The sequence below is a fragment of the Ciona robusta genome, chromosome 9, assembly GCF_009617815.1.
Source record: "Ciona robusta chromosome 9, ASM961781v2".
NCBI classification, from domain to species: domain Eukaryota; kingdom Metazoa; phylum Chordata; class Ascidiacea; order Phlebobranchia; family Cionidae; genus Ciona; species Ciona robusta.
Window position 1 is genome coordinate 6,403,638 of NC_143243.1, and position 20,951 is coordinate 6,424,588.

The following is a 20,951-nucleotide window of genomic DNA, read 5'->3' on the forward strand; positions in this document are numbered from 1 at the left end:
GTGGTACCGAAAATTTTAACTCGGTCGTGGTACCGGTAATTTTACCCTGGTCGTGGTACCGGAAATTTTACACTGGTCGTGGTACTAGAAACTTTATCACAGTTGTGGTACCGACAATTTTATCCCGGTCGTGGTGCTAGAAATTTTATCACAGTTGTGGTACCAGAAATTTTATCCCAGTCGTGTTACCGAAAATTTTATCCCGGTCGTGGTGCTAGGAATTTTATCACAGTTGTGGTACCAGGAATTTAATTCCAGTCGTGGTACCGGAAATTTTATCCAAGTCGTGGTACCGAAAATTTTATTCCAGTCGTGGTACTGGTAATTTTATCACAGTTGTGGTACCAGAAATTTAAATCCAGTCGTGGTACCGGAAATTTTATCCAAGTCGTGGTACCGGAAATTTTATCCAAGTCATGGTACCGAAAAGTTTATCCCGGTCGTGGTACCGGAAATTTTATTCTAGTTGTGGTACTGGAAATTTTATTCTAGTTGTGGTACTGGAAATTTTATTCTAGTCGTTGTACCGGAAGTTTTATCCCGGTCGTTGTACTAGAAATTTTATCCCGGTCGTGGTACCGGAAAATTTTATCCCGGGCGTGATACCGAAATTTTATCCCAGTCGTGATACCAGAAATTATATCCCAGTCGTGGTACCATAAATTTTATCCCGGTCGTGATACCGGAAATTTTATCCCGGTCGTGATACCGGAAATTTTATACCGGTCGTGATACCGGAAATTTTATTCCAGTCGTCATACCGGAAATTTTATCCCGGTCGTGATACCGGAAATTTTATCCCGGTCGTGATACCGGAAATTTTATCCCAGTCGTCGTGATACCATAAACTTTATTCGAATTAAAATTTCCGGTACCACGACTGCCACAAAATTTCTGGTACCACGACTTGGATAAAATTTCCAGTACCACGACTGGGATAAAATTTCCGGCATCACGACTGGATTGAAATTTTAGGTAGGCCCACCACGAATGGGATAAAATTTCCGGTACAACGACTGGGATAAAATTTCCCGGACCAAGACTGGGATAAAATTTTCCGGACCACGACTGTGATCAAATTTCTGGTACTACGACTGGGATAAAATTTCTGGTATCACGACCGGGATAAAATTTGCGGTACCACGACTTGGATAAAATTTCCGGTACCACGACTTGAATAAAATTTCCGGTACCACGACTTGGATGAAATTTCCGGTACCACGACTGGGATAAAATTTCCGGTACCACGACTGGGATAAAATTTCCGGTACCACGACCAGGATAAAATTTCCGGTACCACGACGACCGGGATAAATTTTTCGGTTACACGACCGGGATAAAATTTCCGGTACCACGACTTGGATAAAATTTCCGGTATACCACGACTTGAATAAAATTTCCGGTACCACGACTTGGATAACATTTCCGGTACCACGATTGGGATAAAATTTCTGGTATCACGACCGGGATAAAATTTGCGGTACCACGACTTGGATAAAATTTCCGGTACCACGACTTGGATAACATTTCCGGTACCACGACTGGGATGAAATTTCCGGTACCACGACTGGGATAAAATTTCCGGTATACCACGACTGGGATAAAATTTCTGGTACCACGACCGGGATAAAATTTCGGGTACCACGACTGGGATAAAATTTCCGGTACCACGACTTGGATAAAATTTCCGGTATACCACGACTGGGATTAAATTTCCGGTATACCAAGACTGGGATAAAATTTCCGGTACCACGACCGGGATAAAATTTCCGGTACCACGACCGGGATAAAATTTCCGGTACCACGACTTGGATAAAATTTCCGGTATACCACGACCGGGATTAAATTTCCGGTACTACGACCGGTATAAAATTTCAGGTACCACGACTGGGATAAAATTTCCGGTACCACGACTGGGATAATATTTCAGGTACCACGAATGGGATAAAATTTCCGGTACCACGTCTGGGGTAAAATTTTCGATATTTTGATCCCAATCTTGATACTGGAAGTTTTGACACACTCGTAGTACTGGAATTTTTGTCCTAGTCGTGGCACCAGAAATTCAGTCAAAATCGTGGTACCGGAAATTTTATCTGTCTTGATGTACCAGCACTTTTGTCGTAGACTTGCGCACCTAAGTTTTGTATATTTTATTAAGGTCGTTTCAATTAATCATTAATTTTCTTGGTTGAAATGCCTTTTCTACGAAACTGGATAATATTGATGAAACCACACATATGTTGATATTATCAAACGTTTTAACAATGTACAAATATTTATTGTAACGATCAAGACAGTTACAAGTAAAGAATTTGATTGAACGAATTCAAAGTAAGAAAACATGAGACCACAATCATTTTGAAACTGGAGACTTTACAATGTACTAAACCAATCCATAATTAAAACCGAGCGTGCATGAAAATACAGATTACTTACAAGTTACATTGTCAATAATAGGTTTTGCGATTAGCTTTAAACCATTTATAACAATACGCAGCTTTCAATTATTGATAAAAATTATCATTACACAATATTTCACAGAATTATATACAAGTTTTTGGCGACAATTAATAATTGTAATAACCCCCTCCCCCATAACCCCCACCACCACCACCATAACCCCCTCCCCCTGACCCATAACCCCCATTATTACCCCCTCTGCCCCCATAACCGCCTCCACCTCCGTAACCACCCCCATAGCCACCACCATAATCACCACCCCCCCTGTAGCCGCCACCTTCTTGATATCCACCCCCGTAACCCCCGTACCCACTACCCCCACCATACCCACCCCCATATCCATCATACCCACCCCCGTAACCACCATCTCCACCGTAACCCCCATCACCCCCATAATAACCACCACCCCCTCTACGTCCGCCACCACCCCCACGGCCCGGTCTTGGCCCCCCGCCACTTCTCGGTTGGCTCAACTGGTTATCAGCAACCTTCACTGTGAGCTTCCTGTTCAATAGTTCGGTTCCATCCATTTTTTCCACGGCTGCCTTCCCAGTTTCATTGGTGTTGAACATAACGAATGCAAACCCCCTGGAGCGACCGTCATCGTCGCATACAATTGATACTTCGTCCAGTCCTTCACAATCCTTGAAACATTCTCTCACTTCATCATTAGTTGCTTTGAAGCTGACGTTGCCGACAAAGATCTTCTTTGAAATTGGTGCACTTTCATCCATGATTTATAGCAGCAAACCAGTGCTATGATAACTTAATGTTTAATAAATGCAACCTACAAAATATGGTTTCAGACTAACAGAACAGATACCAGCTGCTCATTAAATAATTTTTAAATATTTAAATATTAATATAGCTGCAAAGAAATATGGTAAGTGGTCTTTAGGCTGTATGCTGTCAGTCTCAGGCAGATCCTCAGTCCAGTCCAGGCCAGGCCAGACGACAAGCATGTACCTGATGTAGTGACTCTGCGGATGAATGGATTGTATGTTAGTACATGTTAGTGCCCCGCTGACTGACACCTAATTTCACATGTTCCCATCCTGGGAAGTGATCATTATTCTAGAGCTGTAAAATTCAAAACAGCTGTATACACTTGATCTACACAGTAACTTTATAATTAAATGTGAAATAAAATAACAGAAAATTGCGTGAATAAAACTTAGGCTTATTAATAAAATATGAATAACCATGTTTTTTTATGCTATAGACAGGACCAGCAAGTGCTTAACTGCTGATGTCTTTAGAGCATAATTATGAAGAAATCAGACCCAATAGAACTGGGTGAAACTGACCCAGACTGAATATAACAAATGAATGCAAGGAAATAATACTGACTTAATGAACAAGAACTTGAGAAATATGTGCAAAAAAAAACTCTGCCTTAAAATAAAAAGTTAAAAAACCTGTAATCAAGATATAACAGAAAACAAGTGACACATTCAATACAGTACTTGAGTATTATAAGAGGTTGGAGGATAATCTATAGATAGATTTTTGAAAGTTACATTTTGATTACTTGTAAATGGGTACGACGTGTCTGAAAAAGAACGCCAGCGATATAACAACTGCCGTTTTCCGGTTATACGTGACCAACTCAAGGACAAAGCAAGTTCTATTCACTTTTATTATTGGCCATAATACTTACCATACTATAATCCATTCATGTATAGAGATCACTTTCATATGTATGAGGCAGAAACATCACCTGCAAAATGATAACAAGTATAATACTAAACAAACAACATTTCCCTCACTTTTCATATTATATTTCAAGGCTCTCTCTACCATACGCGCCTAGTATGGGGAGGCGGGGAGGCGACGCCTCCCCGGCATTTACCGTTATGACGTCAGAGAAACAGGTCGCGTAAGTCTAAACGTCGCGTATTTCTCCAACCGAAAAAAAATGCTTTGACCGTTTTATAAACAACTTTTATTTTCCTTGCACAATGTTAAATGTTCCTTGCAACGAAAACGTATAGTCCATCTCCATTGTTGGACCAAGCGCGATTATATGTTTACACTATAACACGCGTCGACGGCCGTCACTTTCCGCCAAAAAACTAAGACTCGCGTGAGCGACGTATCTACGAAAAAAGGAATAACTTCTTTCATGTGCTGAATAGGTAAAAATGCTAATTATTAGGCTGTCTAAACAATGTACACATAGTTTCGGCAAACGGTATAACGTAACAGTATTGAACTCGCGGAGAAGTAATTCGTAATAGACGCGTTGTTATTGCATTCGTGAACAACAGATTCTCGCCCAAGATCAACAAATAGTTTGAATAGAAGGTTAGAACAATTTAAACAATGGAAATAAAACTTTCAAAATACTGCAACAAAACCGATCTGTCACGCCAAAGCTGTTCTTTCCGCGGTCACGAGGACCAGGATTCAAACTTATTTCAAACGTTGTATTTGACGTCAAGTTGTGTCTAAAACGGCAACATTTTATGCTGGAATCTGTAAACGTCTTGTGCTCGGTATTCAGAGAAGCAAACAGTTCACCATTTATTCGGTATAATGGCTAACGAGAAACTCTGCAATTGGCTTTCGTTGTAACTTTTTCTCTTTCTTTTCCAAAACGCAAGCTTTACTGCATTTAAACTCGGTAAAGATAGATATGAACATTCACTTAGGCTTTTATGGCCGACGAGATGGGTGCCTCGTTATGCAGCGATAGACGTATTCTTGCAAGAATACGAAAACGTATTAGATAGGCTGGAACAAACTTCTTAAAATTCAGAAATGGACGATCGCATCTAGAAGTCTTGTATCTATTCATTTGCGCATGAAAAAGTGTTAAACATACTTTTATATACAAGTGATAAATCGAATGTTTGTAATAGTAAATCCCGTCTACGTTGCAATCCAAAGTTGTTCCTTAACAGTTGAAACATTCCGAAATTTACTTAGTGATACTACGTGTGTCATTTCCAGTAATAGTTATGATGATGTCACAGCAGTTGCTTGTTTAGATTTTACCTCGAATGCGGGTCTCTTATATAAAGCCCGACCGATATTCCTTTTTTCAAACCGATACTGATATTTTGTAAATTTCAGTTGCCGATATCCGATACTTTAATGCACCAAGAAAACTAGACTGATTAAAACCGAAAATCTGATAAGGGCGATAAAAATCAAACTACAGGCTTAATTATTATAATTAGTTGTTAGTGAACTTGTAATTACTTAATTGGTTAATTTGTAATTTTTTCAAATAAATTTTACCTTTCTTCCATTAAACAAACATTATATTTATCAGCTAATGCAGTTTATTTGTGTATCACGTTGAGGTTCAAAAAATGCGTAAGTGACCTATTGTAACCTCGACGTTACACGCGCCCGATAAACATGACATGCGGTGGACGCCTGATCAGACGCTTCGACTTATACGTAAGATCAGCGGTTCCCAATCTTTTTTAAAAATTTTGCCTGGTGGACCCTTTGCAATTATTTTAATATTTCGCGGTCCTATAAAAATCAAAGAATGCTATAGAAAAATGCAAAAACCACATCAATGAAAGAAAAAGCAAAAACTATTAAACACGGTAAGCTGTTTAAATGGATGGGTGCACTTGTTTTGCTGCAATTAAATTAATGTATGGTTTGGTTTTGAATCACAATCATTGCTTCATTGCGGACCCTCTGAAACTGCTGTACGGACCGCAGTTTGGAAACCGCTGCGTTAGATTGTTACGAACGAGTTGAATTAGGTATACGAACGAGTTTACGTTTATCAACAAGTTAGCGCTCTGCATTAATTCTGACGTAAGTGTGGGGAAACCTAACATCAGGCTGGAAAATACCTTACGCGAAGGCGTTCGTAACATCAGGCTGGAAAATACCTTATGCGAAGGCGTTCGTTAATCTTGCTTAACTTACCAAGAGTTTTAATCACGCCGACACAAGTTAACAATTTACCTTCGTTCAGTGTGCGTCGCATTGTAGCGAATAGCAACTTCTATACGCTAACAACGATTAGATACTCAAAACATTTCTCAGCATAAAAGCGCAATTGTTCTATGAAGCAAACACACTTTTAATTCCAACCCCCTAAAGGCAATAAACCACTATTGTAATAATAATCGACGCAACAATTGCTGCTGTGTTGCAACAATCTAATTGTTACTCAATCCCGAATAATCCACGTGTGGATTGGTACTGTGTCATAACAGAAATACGTGTTTATCTAACTTTACGTAAGACTCGTAGTTATGATGCAACCGGTAAACTTGTTGCGCAATCAAAGCTAAATTCCCAAACTCGTCCTACCGCGCACGCGACCGTAATCGCAAAGATACAGCGTATTTGATGTTTCTCGTTTTTACTTTTTGTTATAAAATAGTATCGCCTCCCCGCTGATTTTGAAATCTAGGCGCCTATGCTCTCTACTATGTGTTTATATTCTTTTAAGTTTTGTAATATTTTTTAAAACACAAATATACAAACAGATTTTAATAATTCAATGTAAAGTTAACACTTGTATGGTATATGAATGCAGACGCAATTTTAAAACTACAATAATCACGAATTAATTTAAAAATTGTTATAACTTACCTTCAAAAGTTACATGGAGCTTACACATGGCCATTTTTAATCACAGAATAAGTCAACCTGTTATATTTTACTTAAAAAAAAAAAACTTTTATACCAAACTAACTTGCCCCATTCTTTGATTGTCTCGTGGTTCTAAAAGCGGATACCAGCTTTATGGGCGGTGTTCTTAAAACGGATGACATGACGGCTACTTTTGAAATTTTATTACGAAGCCAACACAGAAGTATAAAATCAGTAAAAGCCAATTAATTATCTATTTTAATAAACGAATAAAACAAAATGTTCTGTATGTATTTGTTAAATGTCAGTTATTTAACCTTATGCTTGCAATACAACCTAGAACATGGTTGTCCTGCATTATTGGCCTCTTGCCAGATTTACAGTTACCAAGTATATGAAATTTTGTGAGTGATTGTTTTATCTGGACGACTAATGAACCGGATCCATAAGTGACCTCTCGGTTTGAGCAGTTCGTCTTGCCTATGATTACACACACTTTGTATTTATCATATTAGAAAGTAACATACATGATAACTCTTAAGCTGCCACGAGGTGTATAAACACCCGTGTTGTAAAGACTGTCGTTTTCCAGCCGCAGGCAAGAATAAAGTAAGTTACATTCATACTAGATAACCCCCTAATTTCACGTGAATAGAATAGAAACAGAAATTATTGCGCCATGCATCAGTTTCAATGATGGTTTCGGACAAACAGCATTTTTGCCGCTAATTATGCATTGAAACTGCCATGACGGCCCATTACGATAGATGCGTTGATGATATCACGTGCGCGTCATAACACCGGTTTAGTAAACAAGTTACTGTAAGTGTTGATGTATATCAGTGTATATAGGGTGCAGTGAAAGCGCATATAGAACATAACAACATGTTTGTTTTTTTTTCCAATAATGTAACTTTGACTAATAACAGTGGGGTGTAAGATGGATACCAATAGCATATGCAAATTATATATATAGTAGGGTGGGGGAAGATGGGACACCTTTTCAATCTATTTTCTCCTCCAATTTGGTAGTAAACAAACATTCAACGATTTTTTATAAAACTGTATCCCCACGGCTCCCATAGACCGTTGTTAATTGTTTAAAACACGATCAGAATATTTAGTTATTATGTGTCAAAGGTGTCCCATCTTCCCCCACCCTACTATACGGATTTTTTTAAGGTAAAAATATAAACTGTTTTAGTTTCCTCAAGAAGTAACCTTAATATTCAGATAAGCCATATGGTATGCAGTAATATATTAGTTTCCTATGTACATCAGACTACCCTGGTTTATAGGCTTAGTCCAAGTACTAGCAAGGAAGCGGCTGATTGACGCGATAATAGACAATGTTCGTTGTGACAAAAGACAGCGTTATTTTCACACGATCTCATAGAGTTAACTTCCGCATTTTGATGCGTAGCATGATAGTTTAAATAGAATTATATATACATGGGGCCAAAACTGGTTTACGTATTTGGTATAACAATAGGGCATATAAAAGTCGAGTAAGATGGATACATTTAGCCTATTTATCAATATTCAGGACACGGTTATAGATTTTTGTAATATTCTGTTCACTAAAAAACGGGGCGATAAAGGAGGAATAAAACACGGAGCACCCCACCCTAACCTATCACAGAGAAAAACTGATTCCTATAGTTAGTAACGAAAGCGCAGCAGTCAGCAGAAGCTATTCTATGAGTTACAGTTTACGAAGTAATAGAAGACATCCAAACGGTTCACGCATATGCAGTACAAAGTAAACGTGCGATTTATTTTTGGTTTCTAGATAGTTTAGTCTTAGATGTTGTCACGTATTAGTATTGTGGACTTTCATGTAGCGAGGCAACCTGGCTGTCAGTGAAACACATGAATAGTAACGCAGGAAGTGACGTAATGCAGGGAAGTATCATAATAAACAACTCATCGAATTTAGCGCGTCAGGGATACAGACAACCCAATTATAAAAATGGAGGTTAAATATTTCAATACAATCATAGCAGCCTATGTGTATGGTACGGTTTATATCAAACTTTAACTTCTGACATCACTGAAGATGGTTTTAGTTTTTAAACCGAAACGTGAGAGATAGAAACCGTATCATACAAATAGGCTGTTATGTTCATATTGTTAAAACTGACAGAAAATTAGTGTTTTATACAGCGGGGTTGAAGTAATATTATTGTGGTGGTTTGATACTACGTATATAAGGTTTATATCCAAGTTGCTGTTGTTGTATTTCCCCCACGCGCAATGACTGGTTAGACGTTGTTGGTAGCAGGAGTCAACACAGGAATATAAATCTGTATTGTACGTTAGACATATTATATGCGTGGTGTCATGGTATGACCCAATTTAGGCAGAGTTAGTGTTTTTGTTTCTGGTTGCCTTACACAAAGCTCCTGTTTGGACATGGAAACTCATAGTGACAGGATGTTTTAGGATTTGACAACTAGCCATAAACTATAGGGTGTAAAATTAGATGCACGATTTAGATATCGTTTAAAAGAATTGTATAAGTTACGCAAATGTACAGTTAGTTTTTATCAGTTTAGTAGTCGATCATTTACTGTTTAAATTATTATTTTACCAGTTATTCGCTATTTTAATAATTGTTGTTTTATATATAGTACTGTGGGGTAAGATGGGACACGTTTTGCACATTATATCCAAATATCCTAATCGTGTTTTAAACAAATAACAACAGTCTATGTAAGTCGTGTGAATACGGTCTTATAACTCTTTAAATGTCATTTGTTCCAAATTGGATGAGAAAATAAGATGAACAGATGTCCCATCTTCCCCCACCCTATTAAACAATTTGACATTTCTTTGCTAGATATCAGTAAAGATTGTTTTATTTACAATTTGACGAGCTACTGCGACATTGTAAACGTATATAGCTCGTCTCTGGTTTCATAACAAGCCTTCACAACAACAGACGTCACAAGCACTTAGTCGTCACAACTACTACTGTACAGAAGATGCGTCACTTTAAGATCGTGTTAATGGGAGCAGGGGGAGTAGGAAAAACATCAATGACAACTCAGTTCGTGACCGAACACTTCGATGAGAAGTGAGTGTAAAAACATATGGAAATTTTATTTATAGGACTGTGGGCAAGATAGGATACCGTTAACACATAATATCCCATATTTCCCGATTCTGTTTTTTTAACAACACTCTTTTAAGAGTCGCGGGGATACGGTGATATATCTTTTTTTAATATTTTATATTTACTACCAAATGGGACGATAAAGGAGAATGAAAATATGGCTCATCTTACCCCACTCTACTAATCACAAATACAGCCAGTGCTGCCCAATACCACAACACCAGTTTAAAAGTAGAATGTCGGGTAAGATGGGACACTTTGACCGTATTATATGCTGATAGTGTTTTAAACAATAACAACGGTGTATGAGAGTCGCGAGGATACGATTTTGAAGTTCTTTGAATGTTCTTTGTTTACAAAGTAAAATGAGAAAATATAAAATGAAGGTTTCCCATTTCTCCCCACCCTACCATACATGACAAAAAACATAATTTGTGGCGAATATGAGATAAATTAAAACAACAAAGAGAGAAATATGCAGCACAACTACAGTCGTTAAAACATGCTACGGTTAAAAACTACTTGAGTAAAAGTGTCAAATAAAAGTTACTTCTAAACCAACATTGACTGTATATTTATTACGAACGTTTAAAAGATTGGGGACTCCCATTGACGCGACCGGAAGTCTAGTTCTGAAATTGTTCTTTACAACATAAACTATATGACTCAAGCTGTTGTACATACACGTCACGAATGGAAATTTAATGCACCATGAAATCTGTTACATCAAGGGATGTAACTTGTTTAGTCTCGTGCGGCAGGGCAACGACGGTTATTATACCACAGCTGTTCGGTTTCATACACCTCGTACCCCCTTACTACATTTGTAACTTTGTGGGTGAATTGACAGATGTAATTTATTTATCTTCGCGTGGCGGGCAAAGATAGTCAACACAGGTGCTTCATCATAAGATAGGAGTCTTCGTATTAATAGGACAGCCATAAAACACAGGTCAAATTCAATTATAAACATCATCCAAGTAGACATACATGATAAGACAACTCCCGAACGATAATAGTTGAAAATAGTAAAAATGACAGACAGAATTTTAACCATCTATAAGTAAACGCATAATATGTGCCTGGTGAAGTAAAATGTCAGGAAATTGATAAACTGTTGCACCCATGAAATCAATGTTTAAACACAATGTACGTATTTACATTTTCCTTCAAGTATTTTAACAACATTTTGCTAAAGAGAACTTATAAACACTTCAACTTAACTAATATGTAAACACGGCTGGCCATTTACATCTTCAAAGTTTCCCACTTTACCAACAAGCACAACATCGCTATATATGGTCGTATGTAAAATATCACAAGTGTCCGATACTTAGAAGTGTGTGAGAACATCTCGCTCAACGATCACGCAACCGGTTGTAACGTTTTATAAACTTCTGTTTAAACCGGTAACGGGTAACGAAATTAAAAAAATATTTCGTAAAAATTTAATGCAAGCAAAGAAACTTATATAAATTTTCCGAGCAAATGTAGTCTATGTTTTAAGATTATGTTAACCCGTAAAAGGTAGCTGGTTCACTGTTTCGTTGTTAAGAATGTTAAGTTCTACACAATAACAAACAAAAATATTTTTGTTTTAGGTATGATTCCCCTAAACCAATATACATCTAATATAACGTTACACAACTCGTAACCGGACATGAACTGTATGCAAAAGAATATAGCGGTGTTATAACGACCGTAGCTGCCCCGCGATGCGTGAATAATAAGATACATTTATATCCAAACTGAGTTGTATCCCCTGTCCCCATACTGAACCCTATACATTTGCAGTTACGAACCAACAATTGAGGAAATTCACCGAAAAACTATCACGTTGGATGGTGAACAATGCATGCTGGAGTTGATTGACACCGCTGGTATGGACCAGTTCAGTCAAATGAGGGACTTGTACATTAGGAAGGGTGATGGTTTTATCCTCGTTTATTCCATCATTGATCCAACCACATTTGAAGACGTGAAGTCAATAAGAGAGCAAATTGTTCGAAATAAATTAAGGTTGGTGGACTGAGTTATTTAGGAGTGTAATGGAGATCTTCTGCCAATTGTTTGTATATGTTGTTGCTGCCAGGTGTATTATACGAGTATATGAATTTTTTGGGCATTGGTTTGTTTTATGATCTGAAGGGTATATAATGTTTTGTCCGCCATATGGTGAGACATCATTATGTTTGCCGTTAATGTCTTGTATGAGCTACTTGTTCTTGAATGGCTGACAATTGGACAAAATTGCCATTTTGTGACATATTTCATTCTGCATTCAGCGAGCAAGTTCCTATTGTGCTTGTTGGAAACAAACGAGATCTTGCGGAACACGAGAGGGCGGTTGAAGAAGAAGAAGGAAGTACTCTCGCTAAGCGATGGTCGCATTGTAGATTTATAGAGACCTCAGCTCGCGAGCACCACGAGGTGGGAGAAGTATTCGCACAAGTTGTGCGCCAAATACTAGATTACGAAAACGCTCGCAAAGCTCGCGTAAACACCCTACATAACGAAGCTTCACGTAGAAAACGGTCATCTGGGAAGTGTTCCATAATGTAGACGACAACATTGTAATGTGTGTCGAGTTGATATTTCGCAAAAAAAACTTTTTTTGCAGCTTCGCAATTTGGAAATGATTACTTGTAAAACAACTATTTGCAAAACCATCTTTTTTGCAAAACCCAATTGTTTTGCTAAATGCGATTTTGCAAAAACTGTGCATTTGTGTTGGTGATGGTATGACACCTCACAGTAGTTTGAAAATTTAAAATATTTTAAAATTTAAATTTAAACACTTTTAGTTTTTAAACATTCCCTTTTTTAACCTTTTTTGCATAAACTCATTTAATATTTTAATTAATTATCTTTTGTTTACTGTTTTATGTGAAATGAAGATAAAATATGTTGAAAAATAAACAAAACAACTTTCTTTAAGTGACTTTATCTCAGCTAAAATATAGCCAATGCAAACATATATGACATACTTAAAACAATGAATACAATACTTCATATTTTAAAAGAATAAAAAAAGAATATTCCTAAGTTAAAATTCAGTTTATATTTTAAAATAATAAAATTTTAAAATATTTCCTAGTTAAAAATCATTTTTTTACTTTAAAACAATAAAAACCAAATATTTCCTAGCTAAAAAATAGTTCATACTTAAAATAATAAAAAACAAAATATTTCCTAGTCAATCAGATCAAATAAAAGCACAAATAAAGCAGTTACAGTAAAATCATTAAGCAGTAATAACAAATACAAAAGTTCCATACTATGCACTTTTCTTGCTTGGGCTTTTTTCTTTTGAGGCAGTAGCTTGTGAGTTTTGGTCGATCTCCTTATGTTGGTTACAAACCATAGTTTCAAGTTCATTCTTCCAACCAAGTAAATCAGCAAGAGCTAGACAACCATCATCACAGTCACCAAGCCAACATACATCTCTGGGTTAAAAAAAATTAAATGAAAACATTGTGTATTTTATTTTATGTGGCTCAGCTTCCTGTCGAGAGCTAAGATTTGGACCAGAGTTGGCAAATTACGATCTTTTATGCTCATTCTATTCTATGTGGGTGAAGTCCTACAGTGCGGCACACTAGCCATCTTGAAAAGAAAAACACTAAGGAACAATATGCAGTAACTTTTAAGTGGGTACCAGGTGTATGAAACAGATATGAAACAGTCATTGCCTTGCCGTGCGAATATAAACAAGCCACAAACAGTAGCCTCACCTATACGCTTTGTCAGAATCAAAATCCATTCCCGCCCCACCCCCTCCCAACAACTTCATCAGTGGATCAGATTCACCGCATTTCTCCCGGTTTATCAACAACCGTGGGGTCGTGTCTTCAACTCTAAGAATCAACACAACTTATATTTTCTTATTTAAAAAAAAAATTATATATTCACTCTTGTTTTCTTAGATATTTTTCCCTTTTATTCTGTTGTAGTTAGAAAAGAAATTTATTTATTTCATTTGGCACATTGGCAAATTATGGCAACTTAGTACAGGTGTCACATTCTAAAATTTTAGTGACATTGATAGTCTAGAGTTAAAACAACAAACAAAATGGAATTAGCAGCGAAACGACAGTCGTTAAAAACAGAATATGGGTAAAATTATATAAACATTGCATTGTTACCACCTACCCATCAACAAGCGACGCAAACGGATGAACTTTTAATGAGGTTCCCATCACTATAAGTAAGTCACATAACCGAAAATCTTCATATCGTAAATTAAAGAATCTTCGTGGCAGGGGCTCTCCAAAGAATACAATGTCTACATTAGGAAAAAAAGTGTAAGAAACAATAATACAAGTAGTCAACTACATTTTGCATTTGCTACTATTTAAAACTATTCCTAAATGTTGTCTTACAATGAATTTGGTACACTGTACACGGTAGTCATGGGTTTCTGTATTCAAAAAAAAACTTTGAAAGAGAACTCTTTGGACCATAGGTGATTATGTTATTACCAATTAATGTGTTGTTTACATAGATTTGATCACATGGGATATCCTAATCAATTCCAGTGCATAGATGCATACTCATGTTAGGCGCATATGACTGTATTAATATTGTTTTCTTATTGAATGTATGGTACAATGTACATCATAATGTATTAGGTAAATGAAAAGTCAATTAGTGATAATAAACCAACTTACCAGGTTTGACCAATTCCTCACAATCTTTACAATGTGGGATCTCATCTTTAAAAACTTTTTCTGTTAAATAGTAACAATATATTGTTAGCATTTCCACAATAAGGATCTGGTGCTACAAAAACGTAACATACAAAAATCAAGTCTAACCGATGGTTTATTGAAATTCATCCAATCCTTACTGTCGTTCTTTACACAAGTAAAAGTGTAAAAGTTAGTTGAGAAAAAGTGTCATATAAAAAGCATGGCTGCTGGTGTACTACCAAAAAGCTTCATAAACAATATATAGGAAAACACATAATTTTGGAAGCACTGTTGTAGAAATGAAAGCAAACTAACCTTTTACCCAATCTTGTGAATATTCCATCCTACACTGAACACAATGAGCTGTATGGAAGGTACCGTGAGCTTCAACTAGTTTATCTCCACCAACACCAGCTACTCTTTCAAGTGTATCAATGTTCTATGAAAATATTTCTCATCAGTTATGGTAAAAACCACTCACAAAATATTTCCTAAACTAATGTAAATCATTTCCCGTCATGCGAAAAAAAAGTTGAAAGTAATAAATAAACATCTCACTTATAAATGTTATATTATAGTTTTAAGTATTCATTCTAAACATGTGCTTGTGTTGTGAGGTGCTCTTAATAAACTGAACTACTGACTTAACAGAAAAGTTGTTCAGCATTTAATTAAAACACTTGTGACTGTAGATATAAATCATTACTAACCTGTGTGTAGGCTCTACGTAGCAAACCCTTTTGCTCCAGTAGTTTGATAAAGTAATGGCAGGTGGTGGGCTGTAAATGTTAATGTAAACATATGTTTTGTAATTTATTAAAAAAATAATACGATAAATTATTGTAAAATGTGTTTTTGTAAATTTTTAAACAGTTATTGTAATAATGCATTCAAAACTCAACAAATAGGAAAAAAAGCTAACCTTGAAACTACCAGGGTAGAGTTCCTTGGCAAGAGTGTAGAATGGTTGTGGGTTTTCCTGAAAATTTTAAGAAATGCACTCTCTTTATTTCTCTGTTTTAATACAATAATAGCACCAACTCGTTCATGACATAAATTAAACTGTTCTGATTGTAGCATTTTGCAAAAATAAGTTTGGTTAAAATAAAACTGCATTGAGACCTCAGAATTTGTTTGTTTAAACTCTGTGGGCGCATGGGGCATTTAGAGGACACAAAGTTTACGGATTTACAATTTAGAGCCTACCACCTGTCATTACACATGAAACTTGCTTTATTCTTGCATGGCGGGAAAACGACAGTCGTTATAACACAGGTGTTCTGTTCTATACACCTCATGCCAGCTTACGAGTTACCATGTATGTTACTTTGTGGGTGATTTTTTTCTTTGAAAGGGGAAAACATAACAGATCTACCTTAAAGAAATTGATTTCAAATATTGCTTGTGGGCTGGGTAGCTCATACTTCTGCAAGTTGTCATAAAGCCCAGTGCCTGGGGTACGAAAGTCAGGGATGCCAGCAGCTAAAAAAGAAATATATATATTCATATTTATGTAAAGTCAGAGCAGGAAAAATAACCAAAACATTAGGAGGTATTTGAATAAATTGTTAATAAATTACAGGGCGTTAAAAATCTTTAAATTTAAATGCACCTAAAACTTAAAATTTTGTAGGTATTTATCCTCGTATGGCAGGGCAATGCTTACAAGTTTGAACATATGTAATTTTGTTAAGTGATATTTTTTTGGTATTAGTGGAACCATCATGCCTTGAACCAACAAATGCTTGGTTAGAATGCAAAAGCTTTAACCACTGTGTTACATTGGATCAATTATACAGCACATAAACAAACCTGTTGATATTCCTGCACCGCACATCACTATGATGTTTTTACCTGCATGTAAATGATATGTTATTAAAGAGTCTCAACTCTCAACTACATTTCATTATTTAGTTAAAACACTTCTGACTGTACATTTAGATTCAATCATGTTTTGCAGTTTGTCAAGTAAACTATTCATTTGCTTGGTTATATATTTCATACACCTTAAGTCCACTTATAACTAGGCCACTACTATGTATGTAAGTGTAACTTTGTCAGTGATTCTTTTTTAGGAACTTTGTTATTGTTTAGCTTTATTACGGTTAACACTTACATTTATCCGATTTAATATACTCTGCCACTCCTTTGAAAGTAACTTCTGGCAGGAGTTGTTCTGGTTTCTCTTCATTATCTTTATTTATTAACTCCCCAAGATTAATTGTACTGAACAGGTTTTTCAGCTGGTCAACTAAAAAAACAAACAATTTTTTTTGCTATATTGTATCAACAAGAACTTTTACTATTATGTTATACTTGAACAAGAGACTGACGATGCCATTTTAGCCAATGTATATAATATATCTTTCAGACACCATTAGTTGGATTTAATGCTTGTCTATTACATATTTCGTAACACTTTCTTAAGTATTTGTTTACGTCCAAGACTATTATGTAGCATACTACACACCACTGTAAGAATCAAAATTGATCACGAAACGGTAGATTTTTAAGAAAACGGCACTACGGATACATTTTAATCTACATCGGAATTTTACGTTAGCCAATTTACCTTCGTTTGCAGACAAACTGGACTCGGCTTCTTTCGGTAAATCATCAGATTTATTGCTACCTTCTGCCATGTTAACTACTTCTATATACCTTTCTTGGGCAATTTACTTTCCGTTTGATCTTGGTTTTGCTTGGGCAAAAATCAAAATTTACCAACGCGGGGAAAATCCCCGTGAAAGCACCAAATAAATATGTTGTAATATTTTGATCAATTTATTGAAAACTGAAAGAAAATGTTATGCTGCTGCAAAAGAAAACGTTTATTTTTATTGAAAAAACTTTTAACAGTAGTATAATGAGTATAGTGTAGGTATACATAGATTGCACAAAACAAAATAAGTTGGGGTATAGATTTATAAGTTAGGAACGTAATTGGACAGAAACGTCAAAGGCAGGTGGGTAATGCAAGAATATATATTGCCCATTTAAGTCTAATTTCTCTTTATCAGTTGCGAGTTTGAAATTGAAACGTTGCATCATCCTAACAAGAAAAATAAAGATTTCCATTTTGGCGAGCTGCATGCCCAAACAACTACGCTGGCCAACATTAAACGGGATAATATCTTCAGATTTGACAAACTTTCCGTTCTGATCAATATGTCGATCAGGTTTAAACAAATGCGGATCTTTCCATCGCTGTGGATTATGATGGACAGCCCAGATATTCGGCATCACTATAGAACCTTTCGGTATCCGATACCCGCCCACTTTACCAACAGCTGTAGTTTTCCGCATTGTACCAAAGTTAGCTATGGGTCTGGAACGGAACACCTCTTGTATAACAGCTTGTGTGTACGGCATATTAGGCATATCTTCGAATTTAACGGGGTTACTCGCCTCATGGTCTATTTCTTCATGAATCTTTTCATGGACATCTGTGTGGTAATGAATAAGTAGGATTGCCCATCTTAATGTAGTGGCTGTAGTGTCAGTTCCAGCTAAAAACAACTCCTTGACGTAGTGGAACAACTGCTCTTTGTTCCACCATGCGGCAGGGACATCGTTATCGTTCGGATCTTCGACCATAGCTTCTAAACAGGACAAAGGAACGAATGTAACTAACCTATGTACGCATGTCGAAAAGTAACGATCGTTATAACCCGGGTGTTCTGTTTCATACAAATTTTGCCCACTAGTTACCATGTATGTCTGTTTACCAAGTATGACAGGACACCAATAGTCGTTATAACAATGCTCACCAAACTTTACGCCATCAGCATTTGTAGATTTCATTTTAGCAATAAAGCTGTCAATAAAATCCCTGCAATCATTCTCATTGTAAGTATCCTGGTGTTGTTGGATAGCAGACATTATATGATCCCATACTGGCTTTCGTGCTTGGCGGATTTTTTCCAGCTCTGCTTTCCACGGTGGCAAGAATCTAAAAGTGCATAGATAGAGAATGTCAATAAACAAAATGATTGTTTAACATTATACATTCGGGGTAAAATGGAGAGCTTTATAGCGCATTTTATTCTAAAATACCTGAACGTGTTTTTAGAGTTGTGTGACTATACGTTTACTTTATTCCTCTAAACATTTTTATTTATTACTAAATGGAAAAAAAATGACTATTTTACCCCACCCTACTAAGAAACCTAAACTGAAGTGGTGTTTGCAAAATAGACACCGTGCTTATACTCACCTTACAAGGGGAGCAAAATAGAACAGAGCAAACGGGAAATCGTGGCCAAAATCGAAGAGAAGATGTAATGTATCAAGTAACGTTGGATCGTCGTATTCAAACCTTTTGCCGAACACAAGGATGCTGATAATGTTGGTAACAGCTGGTGTGATGTGGTCCATGCAATCAAAGGCGTGGTCTGTAACATAATAAAACATTTGTGTCGTATAACAAAACACAGCAATTGATCCAATCCCGTGGTCAGTAAAGGGTTGCCCAAATTGTCAGCTATACAACGATCACCGTCAAAGTTACACACGTTGGAACTTGTATACGAATAAGCAGGCACGCGAGGTGCAAATGAAATAGAACACCCGTGTTATAACGACTGGTGTGTTATACCGACCAAACAACAGTCATACCTCCATGCTTCAACATCTCATCACACATAAGGTCAGCTTCCTCAAGGATCTTAGAAGCCATACACCTCCTGCCCATCCCAAACTCATGTAATGTCGCCAACCCAAACCGACGCTGGCTTCTCCACACAGCCCCATAATCCAGGAACCCAAGACCAGCGTTCCCGGATGTGAACTCAGTTATAAACGTATGTTGGCGACCTGTGGTATATCAGTATGTCGGCTAGATGACACGCTACAGGTTATATACATGCAGTTACTTAAATACGCTTCTAGTATTTGGTTTACTACAATGAATATGCTGAAATAGCGTTATTGGTTCTTAAAAACGATCAGGAGTTATACGAGATATTTTTTTTGCTAACGGTATCCGTATTACCCGTACCCCGCATTACTATAAAGTATCACAGAAGTACATGTTCGACATTTATATTTTACTAAATTTTGAAAGAAATATGTAAAGGTCAAGCGGTTTCTTTTAATTAACCCAGGCTGTAAATATGCGTTAAGTGATTGTGCGTACTGATGTACAACACATACAAACACACATTGTTTGGTGCACGTACATGGTTAAGCTGTTGCAATGGACTGCGTTAATTAAACAGTCTGGTCGGCCATTTATTGGTAAAGTAAATATATAGGCATATATATACCATCTCTGAATAAAAAACGGCCTCATCCCGTTTGGTTGTAAAAATATTATTTATAGAATTGTATAACCGTGACCACGAAAATTTAATAGAACATTGTTAATTGTTCATAAAACGATTGGATATTATGTGCTAACGGTATTCATCCTATCGCACATTAACAAACCTGAAAACACGTGACCTTGCTTTACCAACGCTTCTTTAATCGATTCGAAGGAATTCAACATAATGACGTTTTGCATTGCATACTTGACGTAAAATACGTCGCCGTAACGTTTTGACCACTTCATGATTGTATTTGCAGGGTGAACGCCGAGCAAAGGCAAACAACCGAGGAACGGCATCCCATCACAGCCTGGTGGGTAGTTCGACCTTTTTCGCAAAGGTTTCCAACAGAGAAAAATTATCAGAAATAAACTCAGGCAAATTATAGGCAGCATTTTCAATAAACAGTGTTTCAGCTACACCTAAAAATAGAGTAACCATTAATGTATTCAAAAGTTAAATAACGTAACATAAATTTATTTATCTCTTTGCATACAGAAAGAAAGAACAGATGACTTGAAACCTGGGGTATAAGATGATACATGCTTTTATTTTCATTTGGTGTCTCGTTTGATAGTAAACAAAAAGTATTTACAAAGTTTTATAACTGTATCCTTAAGCCTATGAATAAGCATTGTTAATTGTTAAAACACACAGTTATAGGAAATGTTAGGTGCTTACGGTGTCCACCTCAACCTAAAGTAGCCTACTACACTGGAAAACTAAAACTGTATAACAACATAAGCTTGTAACCACAAAACTGCAGAAACTAACTGGCAAACTGTGGAAATAGAT

At 36.5% G+C, this 20,951-nt stretch overlaps 3 protein-coding genes across 3 annotated transcripts; 1 reads left to right on the plus strand and 2 right to left on the minus strand.

Annotated features, from left to right (window-relative positions):
• Nucleotides 1-9,981: 9,981 nt before the first annotated feature.
• On the plus strand, nt 9,982-13,093 carry LOC149731697 (ras-related protein Rap-1b-like). Its single transcript, XM_089885562.1, has 3 exons — nt 9,982-10,117; nt 11,951-12,175; nt 12,442-13,093. Exons 1-3 carry the CDS (start codon nt 10,026-10,028, stop codon nt 12,716-12,718), a joined length of 594 nt encoding a protein of 197 aa, XP_089741688.1. The 5' UTR covers nt 9,982-10,025; the 3' UTR covers nt 12,719-13,093.
• Nucleotides 13,085-17,657, minus strand: LOC149731698 (NAD-dependent protein deacetylase sirtuin-2-like). Its single transcript, XM_089885560.1, has 11 exons — nt 17,420-17,657; nt 16,964-17,098; nt 16,660-16,701; nt 16,223-16,329; nt 15,770-15,826; nt 15,558-15,626; nt 15,163-15,286; nt 14,827-14,886; nt 14,309-14,441; nt 13,891-14,013; nt 13,085-13,602 (listed from the first exon to the last, which is right to left on the minus strand). Exons 1-11 carry the CDS (start codon nt 17,487-17,489, stop codon nt 13,434-13,436), a joined length of 1,089 nt encoding a protein of 362 aa, XP_089741686.1. The 5' UTR covers nt 17,490-17,657; the 3' UTR covers nt 13,085-13,433.
• Nucleotides 17,619-20,630, minus strand: LOC149731699 (cytochrome P450 2U1-like). Its single transcript, XM_089885559.1, has 5 exons — nt 20,278-20,630; nt 19,465-19,662; nt 19,064-19,241; nt 18,618-18,799; nt 17,619-18,449 (listed from the first exon to the last, which is right to left on the minus strand). The coding sequence occupies exons 1-5, from the start codon at nt 20,549-20,551 to the stop codon at nt 17,779-17,781; spliced, it is 1,503 nt and encodes a 500-aa protein (XP_089741685.1). The 5' UTR covers nt 20,552-20,630; the 3' UTR covers nt 17,619-17,778.
• Nucleotides 20,631-20,951: the final 321 nt, after the last annotated feature.